Source organism: Coregonus clupeaformis, chromosome 17 (assembly GCF_020615455.1).
Source record: "Coregonus clupeaformis isolate EN_2021a chromosome 17, ASM2061545v1, whole genome shotgun sequence".
Lineage (NCBI taxonomy): Eukaryota > Metazoa > Chordata > Actinopteri > Salmoniformes > Salmonidae > Coregonus > Coregonus clupeaformis.
In genome coordinates this window covers 27,425,336-27,451,751 of record NC_059208.1, presented here as the reverse complement: position 1 = coordinate 27,451,751, position 26,416 = coordinate 27,425,336, and the positions used below count along the sequence as shown (strand labels likewise).

The window sequence follows — 26,416 nt, the reverse complement described above, 5'->3', positions numbered from 1 at the left end:
TTCCCGTACTTGTCTTATATTATCTTTAATGTATAGTCCATGTAAAAAACCTGTCTGATTAGGATGAATAATATCCGACAATACCTTTTTAATTCTATGCGCTTTGCATTTTGCTAGGATTTTTGCATCACAACACTTTAGTGTAAGGGGCCTCCATTTTTTTAATGGACTGGATCTTTATATTTACCACCTGGGTCCTGTTCCAGTAATAGTGAAATCAGACCTTCTTGTTGAGTATCTGATAATCTACCATTTTTATAGGAGTAGTTAATACATGCTAATAACGGTCCTCTGAGTAGATCAAAAAAGGTTTGATATACCTCAACTGGTATGCCATCCAGCCCTGGAGTTTCCACGGACTTAAAGGCTTTTATTGCATCAAGACGTTCCTCCTTTGGCCTTCACATGAGTATTTCTGTGCAGCTGTTAATTTTACATTATTAATATAAAAAAATCCTAACAATTAACTTCGGTGAGTGGAGATGGAGGAGACTGAAACGGAAACATATGCTTAAAGTACTTTGCTTCCTCTTTCAAAATATTGTTTGGTGAATCATAGGTGACTCCGTCATTTGTAACACGTTTCAGTAAATTATTTTTGGTAGCATTTCTATGTTGCACATAAAAATATATATATTTTCCCCATATTCATTCCAGTTTGTTTTATTTTTATAATATATTACACTTGCTCTTTCTTGAATATGTTTCTCCAGTTCTTTTTGTCTTTCCTCTAACTTATTCTGTGCCTCTATGGTATTTTTGTTGTTGTTGCTATATATCTGTACTGTTAGTCCCTCTATTTATTTTAATATGAACTATTTTGACTTAAATTGCTTTTGTTTTAAAGATGAGTATGGAATTGCATGGCTTCTAAAAGCACATTTAAAAGTGTCCCATACAATAAGGGCATCTGCTGTACCTATCAGTGCATTCGTAAAGTCTTCAGACCCCTGGACTTTTTCCACATTTTGTTACGTTACAGCCTTATTCTAAAATTGATTAAATCGTTTTTTCCCCCCTCATCAATCTACATACAATACCCCATAATGACAAAGCAAAAACAGGTTTATATACATTTTTATAAATGTATATAAAAGAACCCGGAAATATCACATTTACATAAGTCTTCAGACACTTTACTCAGTACGTTGTTGAAGCACCTTTGGCAGCGATTACAGCCTCAAGTCTTCTTGGGTATGGTGCTACAAGCTTGGCACACCTGTATTTGGGGAGTTTCTCCCATTCTTCTCTGCAGATCCTCTCAAGCTCTGTCAGGTTGGATGGGGAGCGTCGCTGCTCAACTATTTTCAGGTCTCTCCAGAGATGTTTGATCGGGTCCAAGTCAAGGCTCTGGCTGAGCCACTCAAGGACATTCAGAGACTTGTCCCGAAGCCACTCCTGTGTTGTCTTGGCTGTGTGCTTAGGGTCGTTGTCCTGTTGGAAGGTGAACCTTTGCCCGAGTCTGAGGTCCTCAGCGCTCTGGAGCAGGTTTTCATCAAGGATCTCTCTGTACTTTGCTCCGTTCATCTTTCCCTCGATCCTGACTAGTCTCCCAGTCCCTGCCACTGAAAAACATTCCCACAGCATGATGCTGCCACCACCATGCTTCACCTTAGGGATGGTGCCAGGTTTCCTCCAGATGTGACGCTTGGCATTCAGGCCAAAGAGTTCAATCTTGGTTTCATCAGACCAGAGAATCTTGTTTCTCATGGTCTGAGAGTCCTTTAGGTGCCTTTTGGCAAACTCCAAGCAGGCTGTCATGTGCCTTTTACTGAGGAGTGGCTTCCGTCTGGCCACTCTACCATAATGGCCTGATCGGAAGAGTGCTGCAGAGATGATTGTCCTTCTGGAAGGTTCTCCCATCTCCACAGAGGAACTCTGGAGCTCTGTCAGAGTGAACATCGGGTTCTTGGTCACCTCCCTGACCAAGGCCCTTCTCCCCTGATTGCTCAGTTTGGATGGTCGTCTAGCTCTAGGAAGAGTCTTGGTGGTTCCAAACTTCTTCCATTTAAGAATGATGGAGGCCACTGTGTTCTTGGGGACCTTCAATGCTGCAGACATTTTTTGGTACCCTTCCCCAGATCTGTGCCTTCACACAATCCTGTCTCGGACCTCTACGGACAATTCCTTTCGACCTCATGGCTTGGTTTTTGCTCTGACATGCCCTGTCAACTGTGGGACTTTATATAGACAGGTGTGTGCCTTTCCAAACCATGTCAAATCAATTGAATATACCACAGGTGGACTCCAATCAAATTGTAGAAACATCTCAAGGATGATCAATGGAAACAGGATGCATCTGAGCTCAATTTCGAGTCTCATAGCAAAGGGTCTGAAAACCTATGTAAATAAGGTATTTCTGTTTTTATTTATAAACATCTCTAAAAACCTGTTTTTGGTTTGTCATTATGAGGTATTGTGTGTAGATTGATGAGGACATTTTTTATTTAATCCATTTTAGAAATAAGGCTGTAACGTAACAAAATGTGGAAAAAGTCAAGGGGTCTGAATACTTTCCGAATGCACTGTATGCTATGTCGGAAAAAGTCATTTATAAATTCTGTCCTGGTTAAAAATAAGTTGTCATCCAATAGACTTTGATTAAATATCCTCGCCCACATGGTAATATCCCACCTTGTATTTTGTGTTTCCGTCACACCTGTTGTGAGTTTTTTTTATGCAACAGGCCAGTACTTTATCCCATAAAAACAGTTGGATGGAAACATGGCTAATGATGCCAATATGGCTCTGGACAATGTACCCAACGACAGTCACCGAAAGGTCCTCTCAGAAGTCTGCTGGTCGTATCATCATGGCGGTAGCACGGAGAGAGTAACTTGACCCTTTGAAGTAGTGCCACCTGATCCCATTCAGTTTACCCATGTTCTGACCATGATTGTAGTACATCCCGTTCAGGTTCGATGGTCCACAGGCATCGAACCACCAACCTGAAGGCATAGAGAGAAAGGCAGAGAGAAACAAACAACATTTATTTTAGGCTTGATGATGTTACACTATCAGAGGAACTATCAAAGTCATAACTGTGTGACCTCCCTGTAACCTCTGATTATCTCTAGATAGCTTTGTTGCAGCGCCAAGTCATCAACACTAGAGCAGACTCCAGCACTCCTCTCTCTGGATAGCTTTGCCCCATTCTGACCTCTGACCTTTCATTACAGGTGAGAGAGGAGTGTGAGGGCAACTAACAAAATATAAATAGTCTACAACAATCTCTGCGAGCCCAACACGTTTGGACCAGCTACTTGGAGTCTTATGGAGGGCCGTTAATGCCAAGTGATCTATCCACTAACCACTACACCTCCTGAACTCATCAACCTATGGGATGAGTCTCAAATGGCACCCTGTTCCCTATGTAGTGCACTACTCTGGTCCAGAGCTCCGGTCAAAAGTAGTGCACTATATTGGGAATAGGATGCCATTTGGGACACAGCCATACTCTAGTAAGCTACATGTTGGCGTCAGCCATGCTTTAACCTACATTCCATGGGCATCTAAATTCAGTGTTATAGGTTAGAACTGACTGGAAGCTGGTGCTTGATGTTTGTGGCTACTTTTGGGTCTAAAGCACCCCAGTGTATTGAGGGCAAGAGGTGCATGCTGTATGTGGATTTAAATACCTCGTTGTCACTCTAGACCAGCGTTTGCCAAACTCGGTCCTGGGGACCCCAATGGGTGCATGTTTTGGTTTCTTCCCTAGCACTACACAGCTGATTCAAATAATTTACTCATCATCATGCTTTGATTATTTGAATCAGCTGTGTAGTGCTAGGGCAAAAACCTAAATGTGTACCCAGAGGGGGCCCCAGGACCGGGTTTGGGAAACGCTGGTCTAGACATTGATAAAAGGATAAAGACATGTATCTGTACTATGCATTTTCTGATGTCCATTCTGGATCTAAATCCTGATGGGATTGTAGCTACTCATTTACATCACTTTAATATGAATTTTACTGTTCTTTTCTATCATTTCCGCTGACCAGTTCCCTGGACTTCTAAACCAGCCACATGGCACGTGGCAATCATTCTGTAAAATGATGAGGGCTGCCACCTGGCTTAACCAGCTAAGATAGCATCCTCTGCTTTGATATGTCAGTAACAGTGCTGAATACATGCTAACTGGCTCCGGCTTGCTCTGCAGGTCTTCTAGACCGGGGGGATAAAGTGGGTGATGGTGACATGGAGGTCAATGGGTTGGAAATGTTTTCACCTTGCCTAGCATAATCTGGGTGGGTTGTTGTAGTTGTCTTATTGCTTCTACTTATCCAATTGTTTCAGTTCTACAGGAGTGCATACAGAGTGCATGTGGTTAGGGGTCGATGTGGACTTTAGCCTCAGACATACCCCCGGTGAGCATGAGAGCACATTTGCAGATGCAGTTGTCATTGTCCATATCCTTGGTACTGAAGTCTGCTCCGTTGATGACCAGGCTGCTCTGTCTGCCTGCCGTTCCACTGTGACTCTTCAGGAACAGCCTGACACAGTCGCCAGGGTAACACAGAGGGAAATAAAGCAGAAACACAATGGGAGTGCCCTTTAGCTGCTGGAGAATGCTTTGTTCTTGTTCTCACTGTGTGAACACTGGAGGAAAGAAATTCACCACCATTTTATATTTACATTTTAGTAATTTAGCAGACGCTCTTATCCAGAGCGACTTACAGTTAGTGAGTGCATACATTTTCATACAGTGCATACACCACACTGTTCTTCTAATCTAACACAAATAATATGTACCTCCCCTTGCAACCTGGTCTCAGAGTATTTCCTATTATTCTGTACGTAAATCCGAGTACCTCCCCTTGTTCTCACTGTGCGAACGCTTGAGGACAGAAATTCACCACCACAATGTTCTTCTAATCTAATAGAAAATATTATGTACCCTTCTAAAGAAGTGTCTTTGAAATTATCGTACACTATATTAAAACCAATCACACCTGTTGCTTTTATAAAGAAAATCCTGGTTTATGAGGGTATTGTTGGTTTCCTCATTTGTTTCAAACCATATACACTTCCCTGTGAACCCTTTGCACTCTCTCATCCTGCATTGTATTGCCCCATCTACTGTACTGCATGTCAAGCGGCAGGTCCAACTGTGGTTTATGAGTCAGACATCTTTGAGGTCTTGCCAGAACCAGATAATGGATACTTCACTTCTTAATCAGTAGACTTGAATATTATGTCTATGTTGAATACTATGTCTATGTTGAATACTGTGTCTATGTTGAATACTCTGTTGAATACTATGTTGAATCCTATGTCTATGTTGAATACTATGTTGAATCCTATGTCTATGTTGAGGGGGTCAAATACTTATTTCCCTCATTAAAATGCAAATCAATTTATAACATTCTTGACATGCGTTTTTCTGGATTTTTTTGTTGTTATTCTGTCTCTCACTGTTCAAATAAACCTACCATTAAAATTATAGACTGATCATTTCTTTGTCAGTGGGCAAACGTACAAAATCAGCAGGGGATCAAATACTTTTTCCCCTCACTGTATGTGGTCACTCTGTGTGGTCATATATCTGACCCATCAAAGTGTCAGGCTGATCATTAATGGGGCTTCAGTATGGTATGTTGACCAGGTGTTTGGCTCCTCTACAGTGACTCTGTGTCACACGAACTAAGTAGTAGTGGAAGGCAGCCTGGCTCTCTGAAACCCAGTGTATCTGAAGAGCTGCAAAATTGCTTAGGAGCCATGAACAGGGCGACCATGTCTATCAGCGCCATTTTGCTATCAGATTTGTGTGTATTGTTTTGTATTGTTATATACTACTGCACTGTAAGATCTAGGAACACAAGCGTTTAGCTAGGTATTACTGCAATGTTGGAGCTAGGAACACAAGCATTTAGCTAGGTATTACTGCACTGTTGGAGCTAGGAACACAAGCATTTAGCTAGGTATTACTGCACTGTTGGAGCTAGGAACACAAGCATTTCGCTAGGTATTACTGCACTGTTAGAGCTAAGAACACAAGCATTTCGCTAGGTATTATTGCACTGTTGGAGCTAGGAACACAAGCATTTAGCTAGGTATTACTGCACTGTTAGAGCTAAGAACACCAGCATTCTGCTAGGTATTACTGAACAGTTGGAGCTAGGAACACAAGCATTTAGCTAGGTATTACTGCAAAGTTGAAGCTAGGAACACACGCATTTAGCTAGGTATTACTGCACTGTTGGAGCTAAGAACACAAGCATTTCGCTAGGTATTACTGCACTGTTGGAGCTAAGATTACAAGCATTTTGCTAGGTATTACTGCATTGTTGGAGCTAAGAACACAAGCGTTTAGCTAGGTATTACTGCACTGTTGGAGCTAGGAACACAAGCATTTAGCTAGGTATTACTGCACTGTTGGAGCTAGGAACACAAGCGTTTAGCTAGGTATTACTGCACTGTTGGAGCTAGGAACACAAGCATTTAGCTAGGTATTACTGCACTGTTGGAGCTAGGAACACAAGCATTTAGCTAGGTATTACTGCACTGTTGGAGCTAAGAACACAAGCATTTAGCTGGGTATTACTGCACTGTTGGAGCTAGGAACACAAGCATTTCGCTAGGTATTACTGCACTGTTAGAGCTAAGAACACCAGCATTTCGCTAGGTATTACTGCACTGTTAGAGCTAAGAACACAAGCATTTCGCTAGGTATTACTGAACAGTTGGAGCTAGGAACACAAGCATTTAGCTAGGTATTACTGCAAAGTTGAAGCTAGGAACACACGCATTTAGCTAGGTATTACTGCACTGTTGGAACTAAGAACACAAGCATTTCGCTAGGTATTACTGCACTGTTGGAGCTAGGAACACAAGCATTTAGCTAGATATTACTTTACTGTTGGAGCTAAGAACACAAACATTTCGCTAGGTATTACTGCACTGTTGGAGCTAGGAACACAAGCATTTAGCTAGATATTTCCACACTGTTGGAGCTAGGAACACAAGCATTTAGCTAGGTATTACTGCACTGTTGGAGCTAAGAACACAAGCATTTCGCTAGGTATTACTGCACTGTTGGAGCTAGGAACACAAGCATTTAGCTAGGTATTACTGCACTGTTGGAGCTAGGAACACAAGCATTTAGCTAGGTATTACTTCACTGTTGGAGCTAAGAACACAAGCATTTCGCTAGGTATTACTGCACTTTTGGAGCTAGGAACACAAGCATTTAGCTAGGTATTACTTCACTGTTGGAGCTAGGAACACAAGCATTTAGCTAGGTATTACTAAACTGTTGGAGCTAAGATTACAAGCATTTTGCTAGGTATTACTGCATTGTTGGATTTAGGAACACAAGCATTTAGCTAGGTATTACTGCACTGTTGGAGCTAGGAACACAAGCATTTCGCAACACCCGCAATAACATCTGCTAAATATGTGTATGCAACCAATAAAATGTGATTGGATTTGAGCTGTAGGCCCATTTCACGCCACACTCCATAGAATAGCTTTCATTTTAAAGGCTGTGATCTTCCTCTATATGCCATGTTTAAAAGAATGGTCATTATTTACATAGATTCCCGCTAACAGATTATATATACTGACTGCTATGTACTGTAAATTACTTTTCCATTTCCACTGACATACTCTGTTTACTCTCGCTCTCAATACTACTCAAGAGTTAATCTAATAGCTCTTTGTACATCCTTCCATCCTTCCTTGTTTTTAACTGGCTAGCAAAAATGTGAGCCAGGTAAAAATGGTACTGGTGTGTGTTCGTTTGTGTGATCGCATATCCGTGTGTGGGTGAACTAAATCGGATTGAGACAAAGCTTCCTGGTTATCGTTCTAAGGAATTAAAATATGGTAATTCCCTTTTACGATCTTACAGTTTATTTTGTTAGTAATGGCATTGTGAAATGAGGCAGAGCCTCTCTTTCACTAAGAAGCTGTGTGACAATAGTTTGTTTTGGACCATCTCCATCACAAGTACTACAGAATGGTCATGAAATAAGAATCTAGAGACCAAAATTGATTCCATTCCAGAACTCCAAAATATTTTTCAGTATGTTTTTGAACAGAGAATAAATGAAAAAGTAAGAATTATGATATTCTGCTGAAGTCCTAGACGCCTCAATCATAAGGTTATGGACAAAGAAGTCAAGCAAACTGAAAAATGTATTGATTACAAATCATGATCAGAGTCCCCAGTGCCTCACCATCGTTACTGTGATGGAAATACAACACCAAGCACATCATTGTCAGTGATGGAACCAAGTCCAATATCTCATTCCCACTTCATTAAAAATCTACTACATTTCCTCAAGAAAGTAAAAAGACAACCACAATTGAGTAGTAGAGTGACTATTTAAATAGGAATGTGGGCGTATTTAGTCAGGGAATGTCCAATGATCATAAAAACAGTACTGTAGGTACGATACAATGCGCTGAGATTCGATAAAACTTCATTTTTCTCCACTTAGGGTACATACAGATGTAGGATCTTAATTTGAGCCAGTTTGCTAGAGCAGGAAAATAATCCTGCAGGAACGGAAAATGTGAATTATTATGTGGATTATAATTCATGGACATTTTTGTAGGGGTTGATACATTTTTCTTTAGGGCAAATCAAGTCTGAATTTTCAAAGTGGAAATGACATCTGTAGTTGCTATCAGCACCCCTACTGTGATACTCTTTAAGAATACGTCCCACAACACATTGCTGGTATCCTACCTGTAATTCTGCTTCTCGCTGCCGATGTAGAAGCAGTCGTAGTGGGAGAAGGCCTGCTGTCCATCCCAGTCGATCAGTTCCACCCTCAGGTTATAGGGCCTCTGACTGGTCAGCAGGAACACAAACTCATTCCCCAGCCAGTGCTCTCCAAACAGACTCCCAAAGCCCTGCAACAGCACAACAGCACAGCAACACATTTGTAAGTAAGCCTTGTCCAAGCCAGAAAGGCTCATAGGAGCAGGAGCCTATCTCCTGTTTCTGTAGTGTAAGGCAGCTTGATGTACCAGTACACCACCTGGACAGGATGCTAGTCTATCTCCTGTTTCTGTAGTGTAAGGCAGCTTGATGTACAAGTACAACCCCTGGACAGGATGCTAGTCTGTCGCAGGGCCTTACCCCAGCAACACATGGAGCTATAGAAAAAGAATTACTGTCATATCGAGTTCTTCTACAGGGACAAGATGACAAACCCTATATGGTTCTAGGTAGAACCTTTTTTCTTAAGAGTGCAGACTAGAAGAATGTTCTACTCAGGGAATCTTTATTCTTTTTTTAAAAAGGAATTCTGTTCTGTGTTTTACTATTTTTTGACGGTGGTGAATTGAGGGAGACAGACAGATGAGATGAGTAGATAGAGAGATATAGATATAGATATAGATAGAGATATAGCTAGAGATATATAGATAGAGATATATTGATAGAGATATAGATAGAGAGATATAGATAGAGATATATAGATAGAGATATATTGATAGAGATATAGATAGAGAGATATATCGCTATATCTCTCTATTCTATATCTCTATCTATATCTCTATCTATATATCTCTATCTGTATATATATCTATATCTATATCTATATATCTCTATCTATATATCTCTATCTATATCTCTCTATCTATATATCTCTATCTATATATCGCTATCTATATATCTCTATCTATATCTCTATCTATATCTCTATCTATATATCTCTATCTATATATCTCTATCTATATATCTATATCTCTATCTATATCTCTCTAGCTATATCTCTATCTATATATCTATATCTATATATCTGTATCTATATCTATATATCTCTATCTATATATCTATATCTATATATCTCTATCTATATCTCTATCTATATATCTCTATCTATATCTCTATCAATATATCTCTATCTATATATCTCTATCTATATCTGTATCTATATATCTCTATCTATATCTCTATCAATATATCTTTATCTATATATCTCTATCTATATATATATCTATATCTCTATATCTCTATCTCTATATCTCTATCTATATATCTCTATCTATATCTCTATCTATATATCTATATCTATATCTCTATCTATATATCTCTATCTGTATATCTCTATCTATATATCTCTATCTATATCTCTATCTATATCTCTATCTATATCTCTCTATCTATATCTCTCTATCTATATCTCTATCTATATATCTCTATCTATATCTCTCTATCTATATCTCTCTATCTATATATCTCTATCTATATATCTCTATCTATATAGCTCTATCTATATATCTCTATCTATATCTCTATCTATATCTATATATATATCTATATATCTCTATATATCTCTATATATCTCTATCTATATCTATATATATATCTATATCTATATCTATATATCTCTATCTCTATCTATATATCTCTATCTATTTCTCTCTATCTATATCTGTATCTATATATCTGTATCTACTCATCTCATCTGTCTGTCTCCCTCAATAGATAGAGAGATATAGATAGAGATATATAAGTCCCCTGTAGCTCAGTTGGTAGAGCATGGCGCTTGTAATGCCAGGGTTGTGGGTTCGTTTCCCACGGGGGCCAGTATGAAGATGTATGCACTCACTCTGGATAAGAGCGTCTGCTAAATGACTAAAATGTAAATATATAGATAGAGAGATATAGCTATAGAGAGATAGTGTTGGGGTCTGCAGCACTAGACTGTTCCCGAGTGGCGCAGTGGTCTAAGGCACTGCATCGCAGTGCTAGCTGTGCCACTAGAGATCCTGGTTCGAATCCAGGCTCTGTCGTAGCCGGCCGCGACCGGGAGACCCATGGGGCGGCGCACAATTGGCCCAGCGTCGTCCAGGGTATGGGAGGGAATGGCCGGCAGGGATGTAGCTCAGTTGGTAGAGCATGGCGTTTGCAACGCCAGGGTTGTGGGTTCGAAAATAATGTATGCACTCACTAACTGTAAGTCGCTCTGGATAAGAGCGTCTGCTAAATGACGTAAATGTAAATGTAAAATGTAGACCAGACCTTGGCATGGATCTTTTTTTTTTACCAGAGACAATTTACAATATATCAACATTTGAATGGTGATCTAAGCACACCATGTTTAGACTCAACTTAAACAGTTTCCTCTCTCCTGTCGTCTTCTCTCAGATGTGTTCAATCAGAGGCCATTAGTGTCATGATGAAACACTCCCCACAGAGGGGTCACCGAGCGAACACATGCCCCATGAACAGCAAATCATATATTCTCAATGGGGGAAGTCAAGAGGGAACCCGTTGTATGCCCGTGTCTTTGCCAGGCTATACTCCACACTTCTTTAGCCCCTCACTGGAGGGCAACCATCCCTCGCTCTGGCCGAAAGTAGTGCACTATATAGGCTATAGGGTGCCACTTGGGATGTTCCTTGCTATGCGTTTGTAATGCTCCTTTCTCTGTTACAGTTTGACATATACATTTATATTGTGGAATATTGTGCTATGTAGGGATTCATATTTTCCCGAAAATCTACCAAGTTTCAATACCTGGAATAATTCATATTTATCCCGTGAGTCCCGGGATATACTGCAAAAATCGGAAGTGCCCATTTAAAGCTTTTAAAACCAAGATATGGTCACTACGCTAGGGTTCTCCCCAAATAACAGGGGTGCTGCGCCACCTTGTCGGCTTGGCTGCGCCACTATGTCAAGATTTCAGAGCAAATTAAACAGAAATGTAGTCATGATAGAGTAACTATCTTTGATCGACAGCGCATTTCAGAAGTAGCCTAGGCGATCTCGACACAGAGCACGCTCAGCACGCATAGAGCGCACTCCGAGCATAGCATTGTCGATTCATTCTTTGTAACAGCAGTCAAACAAAAGTCAAATGACCAAAGTTAACCTCCTTCAACGAATGACAGAATATCTCCTATATTTGGCAAAATCAAGTTGATGATTATACAGATAGCAGATCTGCTCATGAATAATGGGGAGATGAAGTGGAAATAGTTTAAATATCAAGGTATCTTAACGGGGACCAACTCTGTTTAAAAAATATCAATTTCTACTCTCATATCGTTTGTTGATCACACCGAAGCTCTCATATGGGCAGCAAGTACGAGACAGCACAGAGAAGCAGGGAAAGCGGTATTTTGACATGCATAGGCGAGAAACGTGCTTTGATAATGCAACCTATGGATTCCATAATCAAATTAGAAACAGGAGTGAGACAGGAGTCAGGATTTTGGGTTTCATTGGGATTGGGACTGGATAGGAAAATAGCCTAGGCTCTGAAGATAGAATTTCCCCTCATGCCTCTGAATTGTTAACAGACTTCATGTCTGTGACCGAGATGCCTATGTAGTGAATTGTGCATAGGCCTATCAAATTTGTGACTGTCTGAAGATTTACAATGACAGCTTAAAGAGGCACACGTTCTTTAATAGGCTATACTGTAGGGGTTTCCTGTAGGGTTCGTTAACTGCATTCGGGTCATGTGTGCAGTCCAGCACGACCGGCAGTGTCAATTATGCGTGCTCTTTGAATTTATGGCGACTTTGTGTCAAGTAAATAAGCTAGGCTAATGGCTTCCATGTGACAACCTGTTTGGATAATGTTGCATTTTAATTTTTGTTAATCTTTTGCTGTGGAATTTAATTAGTGCAGACATTGTGGATAAATGTTGTAATTTCCCGGGTCTTGTTGTTTATTTTTTCCGGTAAACGTGAAGAGTGTTCCCGGGACAGTCCCGGGATCCCGATTACCCATGTTAATCCCAAATGCTATGTATTCACCAAAATCAGAAAAGATGTCAGTGTGAATACTGTGAGAATATTCCACCCTGGCCTCCTCACCATCTTGTACTCCTTCCACGTTCTCTGGAAGTCCATGGTCCCGTCTTTTCTCCTCTGAATGACGGACCATCCTCCCCCTGCTGCCTCCATGTTACAGTAAACCTACAGAGAGAGAGACAGAAAGTCAGTGACATGGGTAGATTACGCACTACTCTCACACATGCAGTGCATATCATGACAATAACGACTCTGTTTCCTGTAAAAGAAGACTAGCGGTTAAGAGAGTTGGGCCAGTAACCGAAAGCTTTGGGCCAATAACCGAAATGTCGCTGGTTCGAATCCCAGAGCAGACAAGGTGAAAAATCTGTCGATGTGCCCTTGAGCAAGGCATTTAAACATAATTGCTCCTGTAAATCGTTCTGGATAAGTGCGTCTGCTAAATGACAAAAATGTACTATAGATGAGTGTACCATGTTCAGGCCATAATGACAATGTGTCCTAAGCCCAGGGACGTAGCTCAGTGTAGCCATGGAGGTCCCATTGACACTGACAGCTGATAATGGACAGGAACACACTGCCAGTCAGCCATCTGCGGCTTGGCAGGAGGAGGACATCTGCCGTGTAGCTGCGGTGAAGAGGCCAGCCAAGAGTATTTCCAGACCCAGCATATCAGCCAGCCAATACCTGACATATTCCTGGGATATTGTTGTCGAATCTTTTGGCAAGCGGCTTTAGGGTACCGTATATGAATTGCTGCCACTTCACTTGCACGTAAACTAAAGTAGGTTACAGTAAGAAAAAGTGCAGCCCTTGAATTTTTCATGTCAGTTTTTGCTGTTTTGCATGCAGAGCCAAAGCCTGCATATATCATCTGTAATGTATGCCTCTATAATACAAATTATGCTAATTGAATTTACATCTCTTTTCCCCCTCTAATATTTACTGAAGATAATATATCAAGTTTTCCTTACCTTTTTGGTCTCCTGTGTGTTGATGTGAATAGTATATACTCCACTGTTGTTGAAGCCAGCTTGAAAGATTTCAGAGCAGTCCCGATACTTTCTCTCCTCATGAGATGAATCTCTCTGCTTAAAGGCAAAGTTGCTGTTTGGGACCACTGCTTGAATAGATAATGAAACAAGAGCAAACAAATTATAAACTAGGCTCCAATTTGAATGCATCCAAAATCCTTTGTAATCAACAGCCCAGACTGGGTCAGTTCCTATTAGAACAGGTTCTTATGTTCTGGAATGCATCTTATGTTCTTAGAACACTAGACAAGTAGCTGTTTCTAGTCTGAAGAGGCTCTTGAAGCCAGTCTGGGCCCTGACTGAAACACTTCTGGTGATGTTTAGCAGAACTCCCTTTGGGCGACAGGTAGCTTAGCAGTTAGAGCGTTGGGTCAGTAACCAAAAGGTTGCTTGTTTCAATCCACTAGCTGACAAGGTGAAAAATCATTAGATGTACTCGAGCAAGGCACTTAACCTTAATTACGCCAGGGTCTCCGTTGATAATGACAGACCCTGGCCATGACCCCACTCTCCGAGGGCGTCTCAGGGAGAGTTGGGATATGCAAAAAAAACACATTTACAATTCACAAATGGATATTACATTAATTCACACTTGTACATGTGTGAAATAGGACAAATATAAGCACCCACCAAGTTATTATAAACTCCTATAAATTCTCTTCAGTCTCCAGTCTACAGTAAGTTCTATTTAACCCTAGCCTGAGCTTTTAAGGTCACCCCCCTCCAAGCCTAAATCATTCCTATCTGTGCTATGGTATTTATGATCCAGGCTTTTCCCGGTCATAGATTAAGCCTATGCTACTTCCCAGTGAGCTAAATTACGTTGAAAAGAGGTCTAAAATACGTATTTTCCAGACGTTGAAATCAGGTTCATTTTCGGGTTCTGAATGAAAGTTGAATAGACGTCTTTTAGACAAAGCTATAGAAATTCAGCACAATATATCCTTCAGTTCTGGATAAGAGCGTCTGCTAAATGACAAAAATGAACACTGGCAAAGTATACTGGGTGTTATTCTAATGAGCTCCGCCCCCAAACAAAACCAAATTTGGTCGGTCCGGATCAGACCAAATCTGAACCAATCATAGACGTCTATGTTTCACAGGTTAGGACAGCACAGTACAGTACAGTACTGTACAGTGTAGAGCACAGTAGAGTGCAGTGCCATTTTGTACTCTACTGTACTGAACTATACTCTACTTTTCTTTACTATACTTAACTGTACTGTACTCTGCTGTGCTCTACTGTACAGTGCTGTAGTATGCTGTAGGACCAAATCTGAATGAATCATAGACAGGTTTTTTGGGGCCAAATCAAGGCCTGTCCAGACTAAATTTGAATCAAACTTAGACATCTGTGTTTGGGCCGAATCAAGTCCGGTCTGGACGTCTGTGGACATTGAAATCAAGGCCGCTCCGGACCAAGTTTCAACCTCTTTTCAACGTCCATGGACGTCGGCCGGTGCTCACTGGGTTAGTCCAGCCTTCTTAGTCCAGGTATAGGCTTTATCTGTGCCCAGAGAATACCTTGTCTGAACCTGTGAACATTTGCCACAATATATCCTCCAGTACCTCTGTTGTATTTAACCCTACCTAGAGCTTTTAAAGCCAACTCCCTCTTCCCGGAAATCATTCCTATCTATGCTATGATATTCATACCCCAGAGTATTTTATTTATACTTTCTGTAACAGGAAACATTGGCCCCAGCATCCATCCAGTACCTCCAGACCCTCTGTCCTTAGAGCAGAGTTTCATCAGACTGTTGACGGTGTCAGTGAGCTGCTGTTGTTGACTAAGCAGGATACTGTTGTTGCCAGTGGCCTGGTCCAGATGGGTGTGTAGCTCTGTGATCACACTGCTCTGTCTGGCTACCAGCTGCTGCAGGCTGGACCTCTCCTCCTGTAAGGTAACCAGCTCCTCATGGTGCCCAGACTCCAGCTCCTGCATCTTCTGCTCCAAGAGCCTGATCAATACAAGTGATTTGACAATCAGTTGATCAGTCGATCAGTCAGTCAGTCAATCAGTCAATCAATCAAACAGTCAGTCAGTCAGTCAGTCAGTCGGCCAATAAATCAAGACAGAACTGCTCATGGGAAGAAAATCATCCATGTTGATTTTACCCATTCTTGTTGTGCAGCTTGCTGATCTCTGTAGATTGGTGGAGGAGCTGGGTCTCCAGTTTGTTGGTGGACAGAGAGTTCTCCAGGAGCTGAATCTCCAGCCTCGAGGTCTGATTCAACACCTGTCCATCAGGAAACTGTTACTATCATTCATATTCACCCAGTCAAGTGTATAGACATGATCTATATAGGCTAAAAGTGTTAACATGTATTTTAATGTACTTCATAGGCCTATTCATCCAATCAAATGAGGATAATTGCTGTGTAGGCTACATGATTAAGTAGTAAGTGTTACTGATATCATATCGTGCACTTTAATGTTCTTTGGAGAGGGATATTTGTATATGATTCATACTGTTGTAAATCACATTGGCTACGCATGGCCTGTCTGCAACGAACTTGAAACATTGTATCAACTATTATGGCCTCCCGAGTGGCGCAGTGGTGCTAACTGTGCCACTAGAGAATCAGGCTCTGTCGTAGCCGGCCGCGGCCGGGAGACCCATAGGGCGGCGCACAATTGGCCCAGCGTCGTCCAGGGTAGGGGAGGGAATGGCTCAGTTGGGATGTAGCTCAGTTGGTAGAGCATGGCGTTTGCAACGCCAGGGTTGTGGGTTCGATTCCCACGGGGAGTATGAAAATAAATAAATAAATAAAATAATGTGTGCACTCACTAAATGTAAGTCGCTCTGGATAAGAGCGTCTGCTAAATGACTTTTAAAAAATAAAAAATACTGCACCTGGATCTCTACATCTGTCAGTTTCTGTGTGTGCTGGGCAGTCTGGGTCAGGAGGTTGGTGCCTAGATCCAAAATGGCGGCTGTGTGGTTGTGGACAGCACTTTGCTGCAGCCGAGCCATCTCCACCTTCAGACTGTCCTTCACATAGCTCTCAATCTGACACACAAACACAGAGGAGGTATGAAGAGATGTTTAGGGCTTTACCTCTCTTGCCAGACTCCTGGTGTTCTGTACACTCCACTTCATTGGCTGTGAGAAAAGTTCAAACATGGTTACATTTAATTAAAATTTTGGTAATGTTCTAGGCACACTCTCCAACTGGCTTGACATTGTGTCACGCCCTGACATAGAGATCTTTAGTTGGTTTGGTCAGGGTGTACATTTCTATGTGTAAGATCTAGATTTTGTATTTCTATGTTGGCCGGGTGTGGTTCCCAATCAGAGGCAGCTGTCGATCGTTGTCTCTGATTGGGGATCATACTTAGGCAGTCATGTTGCCTACCTATGTTGTGGGATCTTGTTTCTGGTTTGGCTTGTTTATGTGTAGCCCATTAGAACTTCATGTTACGTTGCTTTTGTTGTTTTGTCTTGTGTTTACTTCTTAATTAAACATGTACGCATACCACGCTGCACCTTGGTCCAATCCTTTACTCAACGAACGTGACAGAAGATCCCACCACCAACGGACCAAGCAGCGTGAACAGGAAGAGCAGACAACATGGACATGGGAGGATATTTTGGACGGTAAGGGATCCTGGACTTGGGAGGAGATCCAGGCAGGTATGGATCGCCTTCCTTGGGAGCAGACGGAGACAGCGAGGGAGAAAAAATGGCGACTCAAAAGGTCCCGATCACTAAGGAAGCCCGAGAGGCAGCCCCAAGAAAAATGTTTGGGGAGGCACACGGGGTGGTGGGCGAAGCAGCAGGAGGCCCTGAAAGACCTGCAGCTCAGCACTCTGAGAGAGGAGACCACCACCTTACGGGGGCTGATAGAGAAGAGGGAGCAGGGGCTCTCCATTCAGAAGGAGGCACTGCAGGAGGCCCACAGGGAGAAGGAGTCAGTGGATGCACGGAGAGAGGAGCTGGCTAGGCAACAGGAGGAGCTGAGAGAGGAATTAACCCTAGAGAAAAGGAGAACGCAGTCCTTAGAGCAGAGGCTGGCAGAGCCAGGTTTCAGAGAAGAGCCAACTCCCCGCACTCGTGTTAAGGAGCGTGGGACCATACAGGCACCCTGTTATGCTGTGATACGCACTGTATCTCCAGTGCGCGTTCACAGCCCGGTGCGCTTGGTGCTGAATGCTAAAATGAGCGTTCAGCCAGGCCGGGCTGTTCCTGCTCCTCGCACCAAACCAGTGGTGCGTGTCCCCAGCCTGGTACGGCCCGTACCTGCTCTCCGCACCAAACGAGTGGTGCGTGTCTCCAGTCCTGTACGCCCCGTACCTGCTCCACGCACCAAACCAGTGGTGCGTGTCCCCAGCCTGGTACGGCCCGTACCTGCTCCCCGCACCAAACGAGTGGTGCGTGTCTCCAGTCCTGTACGCCCCGTACCTGCTCCACGCACCAAACCAGTGGTGCGTGTCTCCAGTCCTGTATGGCCCGTACCTGCTCCTCGCACCAAACCAGTGGTGCGTGTCACCAGCCCGGTATGCCCCATACCTGCTCCCCGCACCAAACCAGTGGTGCGTGTCTCCAGTCCTGTACGGCCCGTATCTGCTCCTCGCACCAAACCAGTGGTGCGTGTCGCCAGCCTGGTGCGCCCCATACCTGCTCCTCGCACCAAACCAGTGGTGCGTGTCCCCAGCCCGGTATGGCCCGTGCCTGCTCCTCGCACCAGACTAGTGGTGCGTGTCCCCAGCCCGGTACGGTCCAGTTCAGGGTCAGAGCAGTCCGCTCCACCGGTGCCTAGTCCAGCTCTGGTCAGCTGCTCCACTCCAGTGCCAGAGCAGTCCGCTCCACCGGTGCCCAGTCCAGCTCCGGTCAGCTGCTCCACTCCAGTGCCAGAGCAGTCCGCTCCACCGGTGCCGAGTCCAGCTCCAGTCAGCTGCTCCACTCCAGTGCCAGAGCAGTCCGCTCCACCGGTGCCTAGTCCAGCTCCGGTCAGCTGCTCCACTCCAGTGCCAGAGCAGTCCGCTCCACTGGTGCCCAGTCCAGCTCCGGTTAGCTGCTCCAGTCTAATGCCAGAGCAGTCCGCTCCACCGGTGTCTAGTCCAGCCCCGGTCAGATGCTCCAGTCCAGAGCCAGAGCAGTCCACTCCACCGGGGTTCAGTTCAGCTCCGGGCAGCGGCTCCACTCCATCTCCTGATTCTGCCTCCTCAACCCTCCTCTCCTCCCTTTCTGCATCTTTTGACTCTATGTCCCCTATCCTCCCGGCCGGCTCGGTCCTCCCCTCCTGCTCCGTGGCTTGACGACTCATTGCGAGCTCACAGAAAAGGGCTCCGGGCAGCCAAGCGGAAATGGAGGAAAACTAGACTCCCTGCAGACCTGTCATATTTTCACTCCCTCCTCTACATTCTCTTCCTCTGTTTCCGCTGCTAAAGCCACTTTCTACCACTCTAAATTTCAAGCCTCTGCCTCTAACCCTAGGAAGCTCTTTGCCACCTTCTCCTCCCTGCTGAATCCCCCTCTTCCTCCCCCTCCCTCATCCCTCTCTGTGGATGACTTCGTCAACCATTTTGAAAAGAAGGTTGACGACATCCGATCCTCATTTATTAAGTCAAATGACACCGCTGGTCCTGCTCACACTGCCCTACCCTATGCTTTCACTTCTTTCTCCCCTCTCTCTCCAGATGAAATCTTGCGACTTGTGACAGCCGGCCACCCAACCACCTGCCCGCTTGACCCTATCCCCTTCTCTCTTCTCCAGACCATTTCCGGAGACCTTCTCCCTTACCTCACCTCGCTCATCAACTCATCCTTGACCGCTGGCCATGTCCCTTCCGTCTTCAAGAGAGCGAGAGTTGCACCCCTCCTCAAAAAACCTACACTCGATCCCTCCAATGTCAACAACTACAGACCAGTATCCCTTCTTTCTTTTCTCTCCAAAACTCTTGAGCGTGCCGTCTCTAGCCAACTCTCCTGCTATCGCGCTCAGAATGACCTTCTTGATCCAAACCAGTCAGGTTTCAAGACTGGTCATTCAACTGAGACTGCTCTTCTCTGTGTCACGGAGGCTCTCCGCACTGCTAAAGCTAACTCTCTCTCCTCTGCTCTTATCCTTCTAGACCTATCCGCTGCCTTTGATACTGTGAACCATCAGATCCTCCTCTCCACCCTCTCCGAGTTGGGCATCTCCGGCGCTGCTCACTCTTGGATTGCGTCCTACCTGACAGGTCGCTCCTACCAGGTGGCGTGGCGAGAATCTGTCTCTACACCACGTGCTCTCACCACTGGTGTCCCCCAGGGCTCAGTTCTAGGCCCTCTCCTATTCTCTCTATACACCAAGTCACTTGGCTCTGTCATATCCTCACATGGTCTCTCCTATCATTGCTATGCAGATGACACACAATTAATTTTCTCCTTTCCCCCTTCTGATAACCAGGTGGTGAATCGCATCTCTGCATGTCTGGCAGACATATCAGTGTGGATGTCGGATCACCACCTCAAGCTGAACCTCGGCAAGATGGAGCTGCTCTTCCTCCCGGGGAAGGACTGCCCGCTCCATGATCTCACCATCACGGTTGACAACTCCATTGTGTCCTCCTCCCAGAGTGCAAAGAACCTTGGCGTGACCCTGGACAATACCCTGTCGTTCTCCGCTAACATCAAAGCGGTGACCCGATCCTGCAGGTTCATGCTCTACAACATTCACAGAGTACGACCCTACCTTACACAGAAAGCGGCACAGGTCCTAATCCAGGCACTTTTCATCTCCCGTCTGGATTACTGCAACTCGCTGTTGGCTGGGCTCCCTGCCTGTGCCATTAAACCCCTTCAACTTACCCAGAACGCTGCAGCCCGTCTGGTGTTCAACCTTCCCAAGTTCTCTCATGTCACCCCGCTCCTCTGCACACTCCACTGGCTTCCAGTTGAGGCTCGCATCTACTACAAGACCATGGTGCTTGCCTACGGAGCTGTGAGGGGAACGGCACCTCCTTACCTTCAGGCTCTGATCAGACCCTACACCCAAACGAGGGCACTATGTTCATCCACCTCTGGCCTGCTAGCTCCCCTACCTCTACAGAAGCACAGTTCCCGCTCATCCCAGTCAAAGCTATTCACTGCTCTGGCACCCCAATGGTGGAACAAGCTCCCCCACGACGCCAGGACAGCGGAGTCACTGACCACCTTCCGGAGACACTTGAAACCCTACCTCTTTAAGGAATACCTGGAATAGTATAAAGTAATCCTTCTTCCCCCACCCCCCCATAAAAAACAAATAAAAAAAAGGTGGTTGTCCCACTGGCTATCATAAGTTGAATGCACCAATTTGTATGTCGCTCTGGATAAGAGCGTCTGCTAAATGATGTAAATGTAAATGTAAATGTCTTTTGACTGATTTCATGTCAATGCTTATATGGCAAAAATTCGCTAGCTAGCTAACCAACAACTCTAACGATTTATTTGAGAGTGCTGATTGTGAAAATGTATTCATGTTTTCAATAAACATTTGAAGGCAAAATATATTTTACATTTGACCCTGTCTGTTTTACCCCATAGTTGCATATGCATTGGTTTTGTTGCTAAACAACCAACTGGTCTATTTGTGCTTGAAGTTCAAAAAGTCAACCCAAAATAAGCTAGCAGTCTTATTGAAACATAGTGAATGTTTTCAGGAAGTTATTTAAAAAACTCAAAATAACCTATAGTTTCCGTTCTCAGAGCGTTAATAAAACCTCCCAGTAAAACTTTGAAGGAACCAGAGTAAAACATTCTCAGAACCTCTCTGCAACCTACAAATAAAAGTTCCCAGAATAGAGACAAAATCTTCTGTTCTCAGAACGTTTGAAAACGTTATGTTTTACCGGTCAGGAAACGTATGGCTTCGTTCCCACAACCAATGTGAAACCAAAAACATACGTTCCCACAACTTCCAAGGAACCAACCAGAAATAACGAAATTATATCCAGGGAAGAAAATAAGTTGGATATGTATTCATTCCATTCAGTAATTTTGGATTTAAGGATTTACTGCATCGATATGGTCCTGTCTAAGGATTTCCTTGGCCCCTGGTCAACTACTTAGGGAGGGATCTTTCAGGGTTGTTGATTTCAGTCATTTCCCTTTAGTCAACCAGGAGAGATCAGTCATGGGACTGCATCTGTATGTTTTCTACCACAGATACATCATGTGGACAGGGCTCAGCTGCCAATGACATTATCCATCTCAAGTTCACTATCCTCATGATGATTACAATGAGGAGAGGAGAGGTCTTTCCCAGCAATATGCTTTCAAAATATGTTTTTTTTTTTGTGACAGCTCAGGGTCATTCAGTGATTCATTGAAGTTTATAGTTTTCCTGTTACACCGGCTTTCAAGCCATGGCCTTTTCAGTTCATGTCAATCAGTTTGAGTTTAGCCTTGGACAGCTTTTCAAACTATGTAGTTCCAAAAATGTACAGTTTGGAAATTACCGTTACAGTTAGGTAGTCACAATAATGGCATATGAAATATGAAATATTTACATCGCAAAGCTAGAATTTATTGTCTCACTTCATCCCTGATTTAACGTAACAGATCACCCTAAGTATGATTTTCAATTTGAGAACATCTACTGTGTGGCTAGATTCCCTCTGCACAGACAGAGGAAAGGCCTGGTCTCTATGACACTTACTGAAAGTGCAGTGTCAGACTGTTTATCTCTGCTGCTATGTGGTCTGAGCAGCTTCCCACTAAGAATGAAGACAATTTAATAGTCGGCTAATGGAATCAGTCAGGAACATAATGGATTGCTATTAATCTGTAAGATCAGAGTGTATTAAGATGTCAATGTCAATGCAGAGGAAAGGGAGAGAAGGGCTAGTGCACTGTACACATGTTGAGCAGGAGAAAACGTGTCAAGTGGCAGTCTCCTTATTACAATGTCCAGATTAAACATGTAATGTCCTTTCCTCAAATAATTACACACTATGTTAGACATAAGAAACCCAGAGGAGTAGTTGCAGGGCCGGACTACCACATTTGGGGCCCCAGGGCACCTACCTCCAGGGGCCCCACCAAAATAATAAATATATATACAGTACCAGTCAAAATATACAGTATCACACCTACTCATTCCACAGTTTTTCTTAATTGTTACTGTTTTCTACATTGTAGAATAATAGTGAAAACATCAAAACTATGAAATAACACATATGGAATCATGTAGTAACCAAAAAAGAGTTAAACAAATGATGGACTGTCATTTCTCTTTGCTTATTTGAGCTGTTCTTGCCATAATATGGACTTTGTCTTTAACCAAATAGGGCTATCTTTTGTATACCACCCGTACCTTGTCACAACACAACTGATTGGCTCAAATGCATTAAGAAGGAAATAAATTCCACAAATGAATCTCAAATATAAAATATATTTTGATTTGTTTAACACTTTTTTGGTTACTACATGATTCCATATGTGTTATTTCATAGTACTGATGTATTCACTATTATTCTACAATGTAGAAAATAGTAAAATAAAGAAAAACCCTTGAATGAGTAGGTGTGTCCAAACTTTTGACTGGTACTGTAAATTATTATTATATTTTAATTATTTTTGGGAAAACAGATTTATTTTAGGAAAACAGCTAACTTCCTGCATTTCAACACATTTTGCCATGGGGCAGAGATAAATATTTGCAGTTTTATAATACTATTCTACACATTTTGTCATGAAGCTGAGAGAAAATGTTGCAGTTTTAAAGCTAATTTCCCTGCAATTCTACAAATTTTTCCATGGGGTGGAGAGAAAGATGTGCTGTTTTATAGCTCATCTCATGCTATTCTTCACATTTTGTCATGAGGCTGACAGAATATTTCACATTTTTAAAGCTACTTTCCTGCTAATCTACACATTTTGCCATGATGCTGAGAGAAAATGTTGCAGTTATAAAGCAAATTTCCTGCAATTCTACACACTTTGCCATTGCCTCCAGGGGGCCCCCACCCCCCCGTCCCCCCTGGTTGGGGCCCCCTGAACATCGGGGGCCCCAGGGTACATGCTCTGAGTGCCCTTTAGGTAATCCAGTCCTGAGTAGTTTACACAAGATAACCAGAATGAAGTTTGAGGAAAGTCTTCATGTATAATTCTGTTGGTTGGCAATGTATGCAGCATACAGAATGTTTTCACACAGTCAACCCCTCTAAGATTTTACATGTGGGCAAGAGCTATTATATGTCAATGTTTATTGTTTTTGATGAAACAATTCCTGTGTCCAATTCATGCATTGAAAGTATGACGGCTATCTACAACACTTGCCATCTTATTCATTAGCATTTATGTTATGTTAAGTTCATATATCATAAACACTCTTCCAAACCATTGTGGAACAAATTGGTGCCAAACTACTGAAGTGGTAGTCTGTTTCTACTGAAGTGGTAGTCTATTTCTACTGAAGTGGTAGTCTGTTTCTACTGAAGTGGTAGTCTGTTTCTACTGAAGTGGTAGTCTTTTTCTACTGAAGTGGTAGTCTTTTTCTACTGAAGTGGTAGTCTTTTTCTACTGAAGTGGTAGTCTGTTTCTACTGAAGTGGTAGTCTGTTACTACTGAAGTGACAATCTGTTTCTACTGAAGTGGTAATCTGTTAATACTGAAGTGGGGCCAATGTGACCCAGTGTGAGAAGGTTCAGACAGACAACACAGTGTTTTCTTAAGAACAGCCAGTCCAGCCGGACACACTCAGAACATCACAACCTAGCGACCAAGTAAACAGACATAGAGGAAAGAGATGGATCCAGGTTGGGCAGAGCCAAATGTGTCCTATAATAATAATATTCATTATGGCAGGATACATTTGGCTTGGTCCAAATGGTTAATGGGGTTGTAACATACTCAATGCTAATAATGTGCACTTAAAGATGCACTATGCAGAAATCGCTCCGGCATTTCCTGGTTGCAAAAATTCTAATAGTTAGCCTAATTTCAGTTTATGTGACAAAATAAGCAAGGATAGTGTAGATAATCATTGTACCATCTAAACCACTGTGAAATATGTTTTCCAGAACCGAAAAAATATTGTATTTTCAACTGTTTAAAACTGGTGTACAAAACAGACGACACAAAAAACTAAACTCAAGAACGGGAAGCATAGAAATAGCGCACATAGAACCGATCTACCGCTTCTTAGACTTGTTTTGATAACAACTTTGGCTAATGTAATAGCACATAGTTCAATCTGATAAAAAAGCAGATCATTTTGACCTGCACAGCCATGGGACATAGTATGCATTTCCTTCCAGATTACATATGTCTGATAAAGCTCTGTTTAGACTGAAACGTCAGGCTTTAATCTTTACATCAACTACTACTATACTGTATGCATAGAGAACATGCTTTTACCTTCTGAAGCCACTGTGTGTAGTTGTCCATGATGTGCTCCAGGTGTTGGATCCTCTGGCTGCCCAGAGCTGGGGCCGGTCCTGGGATGTTGGGCTTTATCAGGGGGGCATCTCCTTGTAGAGTGTTCCCCTGGTACTGGCCCTGTCCCTGGCTGGTGCTGGAGCCGCCGACCCCCTCCCCCTCCGTCCAGCACGGCCTGTTCCCCCCAGCGTTCTCTGGCAGCAGGAAGGTATAGGTGCAGGATCCGTGCTGGATAGAGTTGTACTGGCGAGCGTTAGTGTTAGTGCTGGCGCTCATGGAGCTGCTGCCAGCTATGTCCCCTGAGCCCCTGGGCAGCTCTTCCAGAGACACAGACACACAGCCCGTCAGCAGCAGGAGAAGGGCAGCCAGAACCAGCCAGATTATGTCGCAGCTGGGCTGGCAGGGCAGGAAGTACCACGGCATGGCCGCAGGACACACAGGCTAACGGTCCTCCTTTATGTCTTCTAACTAGACTGTCTGTCTTCTGTCTCTCTTCACAACATGTCTTCCTGTCCTGTCGTCAATCAGACGGTTGGGAGGCAGACCGTCGATCCAGAAGGATGACCGCTTTCCATCAGTAGTCCTCTCAAGTCTCAGTTTGGAACTCATCCCTATCCACCACCAGTTGTCTTGTTAGTTGTTGTAGCTGGTCCAGATCCAAGCCAGGGACCACACTACCCAGTTGTGTGATGTAGACTACGGAGTCAGTCAGTGGAATGATCTGTGTTGTATCCTCCTCTGCATGGCTGGCTGTATGGAGTGCAGTGCTGTTCCTCCTGTCTGCCTGTCTGTCTGTATGGGGGGGGCGGGGGCTGCACACTGGAACGTCCAACTCTGGGCAGGCTCTGTGCCTCCCATACTGAGGGACTGATCGAATGGAATGTGAGTGAGAGAGAGAGAGAGAGAGGGAGAGGGAGAGAGAGAGATGTGTGTGTATGAGATTCAGTTCTATTAATATAGTCCTGATTTGAAAACTCTTTCACAACACAGGTTTGAATGAATGCCTGGTCTCTACAGAGAACAGGAGATGGGCTCTCAGTCACTCTTTATTTACACTGTCGTTATTTCATCTTAATTGAATGATGCAATCTTATCCAGCTCTCCCTCATAGGAATGTAAACGTCTTCCATATAGAAAATAAACCGTTGTTTTAATGTATGGAAGGAGGATGGTTCTCTGGGGAAATGAAGGCCAACTCTGAGGGCACGCTCTACCATCTTTAAAATAACAAACAGTTTTTGACTTTTTGTTAGACAGTGTCTGTAAATTACATTGACATCTAGAAAGTACATTTAAACATGACAT

At 43.3% G+C, this 26,416-nt stretch overlaps 1 protein-coding gene across 2 annotated transcripts; it reads right to left on the bottom strand.

Moving 5' to 3' along the window:
- Window positions 1-2,486: 2,486 nt before the first annotated feature.
- Window positions 2,487-25,875, bottom strand: LOC121543302 (angiopoietin-1). 2 transcript variants are annotated; one of them, XM_041853081.2, is made up of 9 exons: window positions 25,091-25,875; window positions 16,619-16,774; window positions 15,879-16,000; window positions 15,480-15,721; window positions 13,701-13,849; window positions 12,790-12,891; window positions 8,696-8,862; window positions 4,363-4,493; window positions 2,487-2,948 (listed from the first exon to the last, which is right to left on the bottom strand). In XM_041853081.2, exons 1-9 carry the CDS (start codon window positions 25,532-25,534, stop codon window positions 2,788-2,790), a joined length of 1,674 nt encoding a protein of 557 aa, XP_041709015.2. In that variant the 5' UTR covers window positions 25,535-25,875; the 3' UTR covers window positions 2,487-2,787. The 2 variants fall into 2 exon arrangements, with proteins under 2 accessions (XP_041709015.2, XP_041709016.2); XM_041853082.2 differs by having other exon boundaries at window positions 13,701-13,846.
- Window positions 25,876-26,416: the final 541 nt, after the last annotated feature.

Coding starts and splice junctions, on each gene's coding strand:
- LOC121543302 (XM_041853081.2), bottom strand. CDS start 25,534: ATGCCGTGGTACTTCCTGCCCTGCCAGCCCAGCTGCGACATAATCTGG. Junction 16,775..25,090: donor ACACACAGTGGCTTCAGAAG/GTAAAAGCATGT, acceptor TTTGTGTGTCAG/ATTGAGAGCTATGTGAAGGA. Junction 4,494..8,695: donor AGCGAGAAGCAGAATTACAG/GTAGGATACCAG, acceptor CGACTGTGTCAG/GCTGTTCCTGAAGAGTCACA.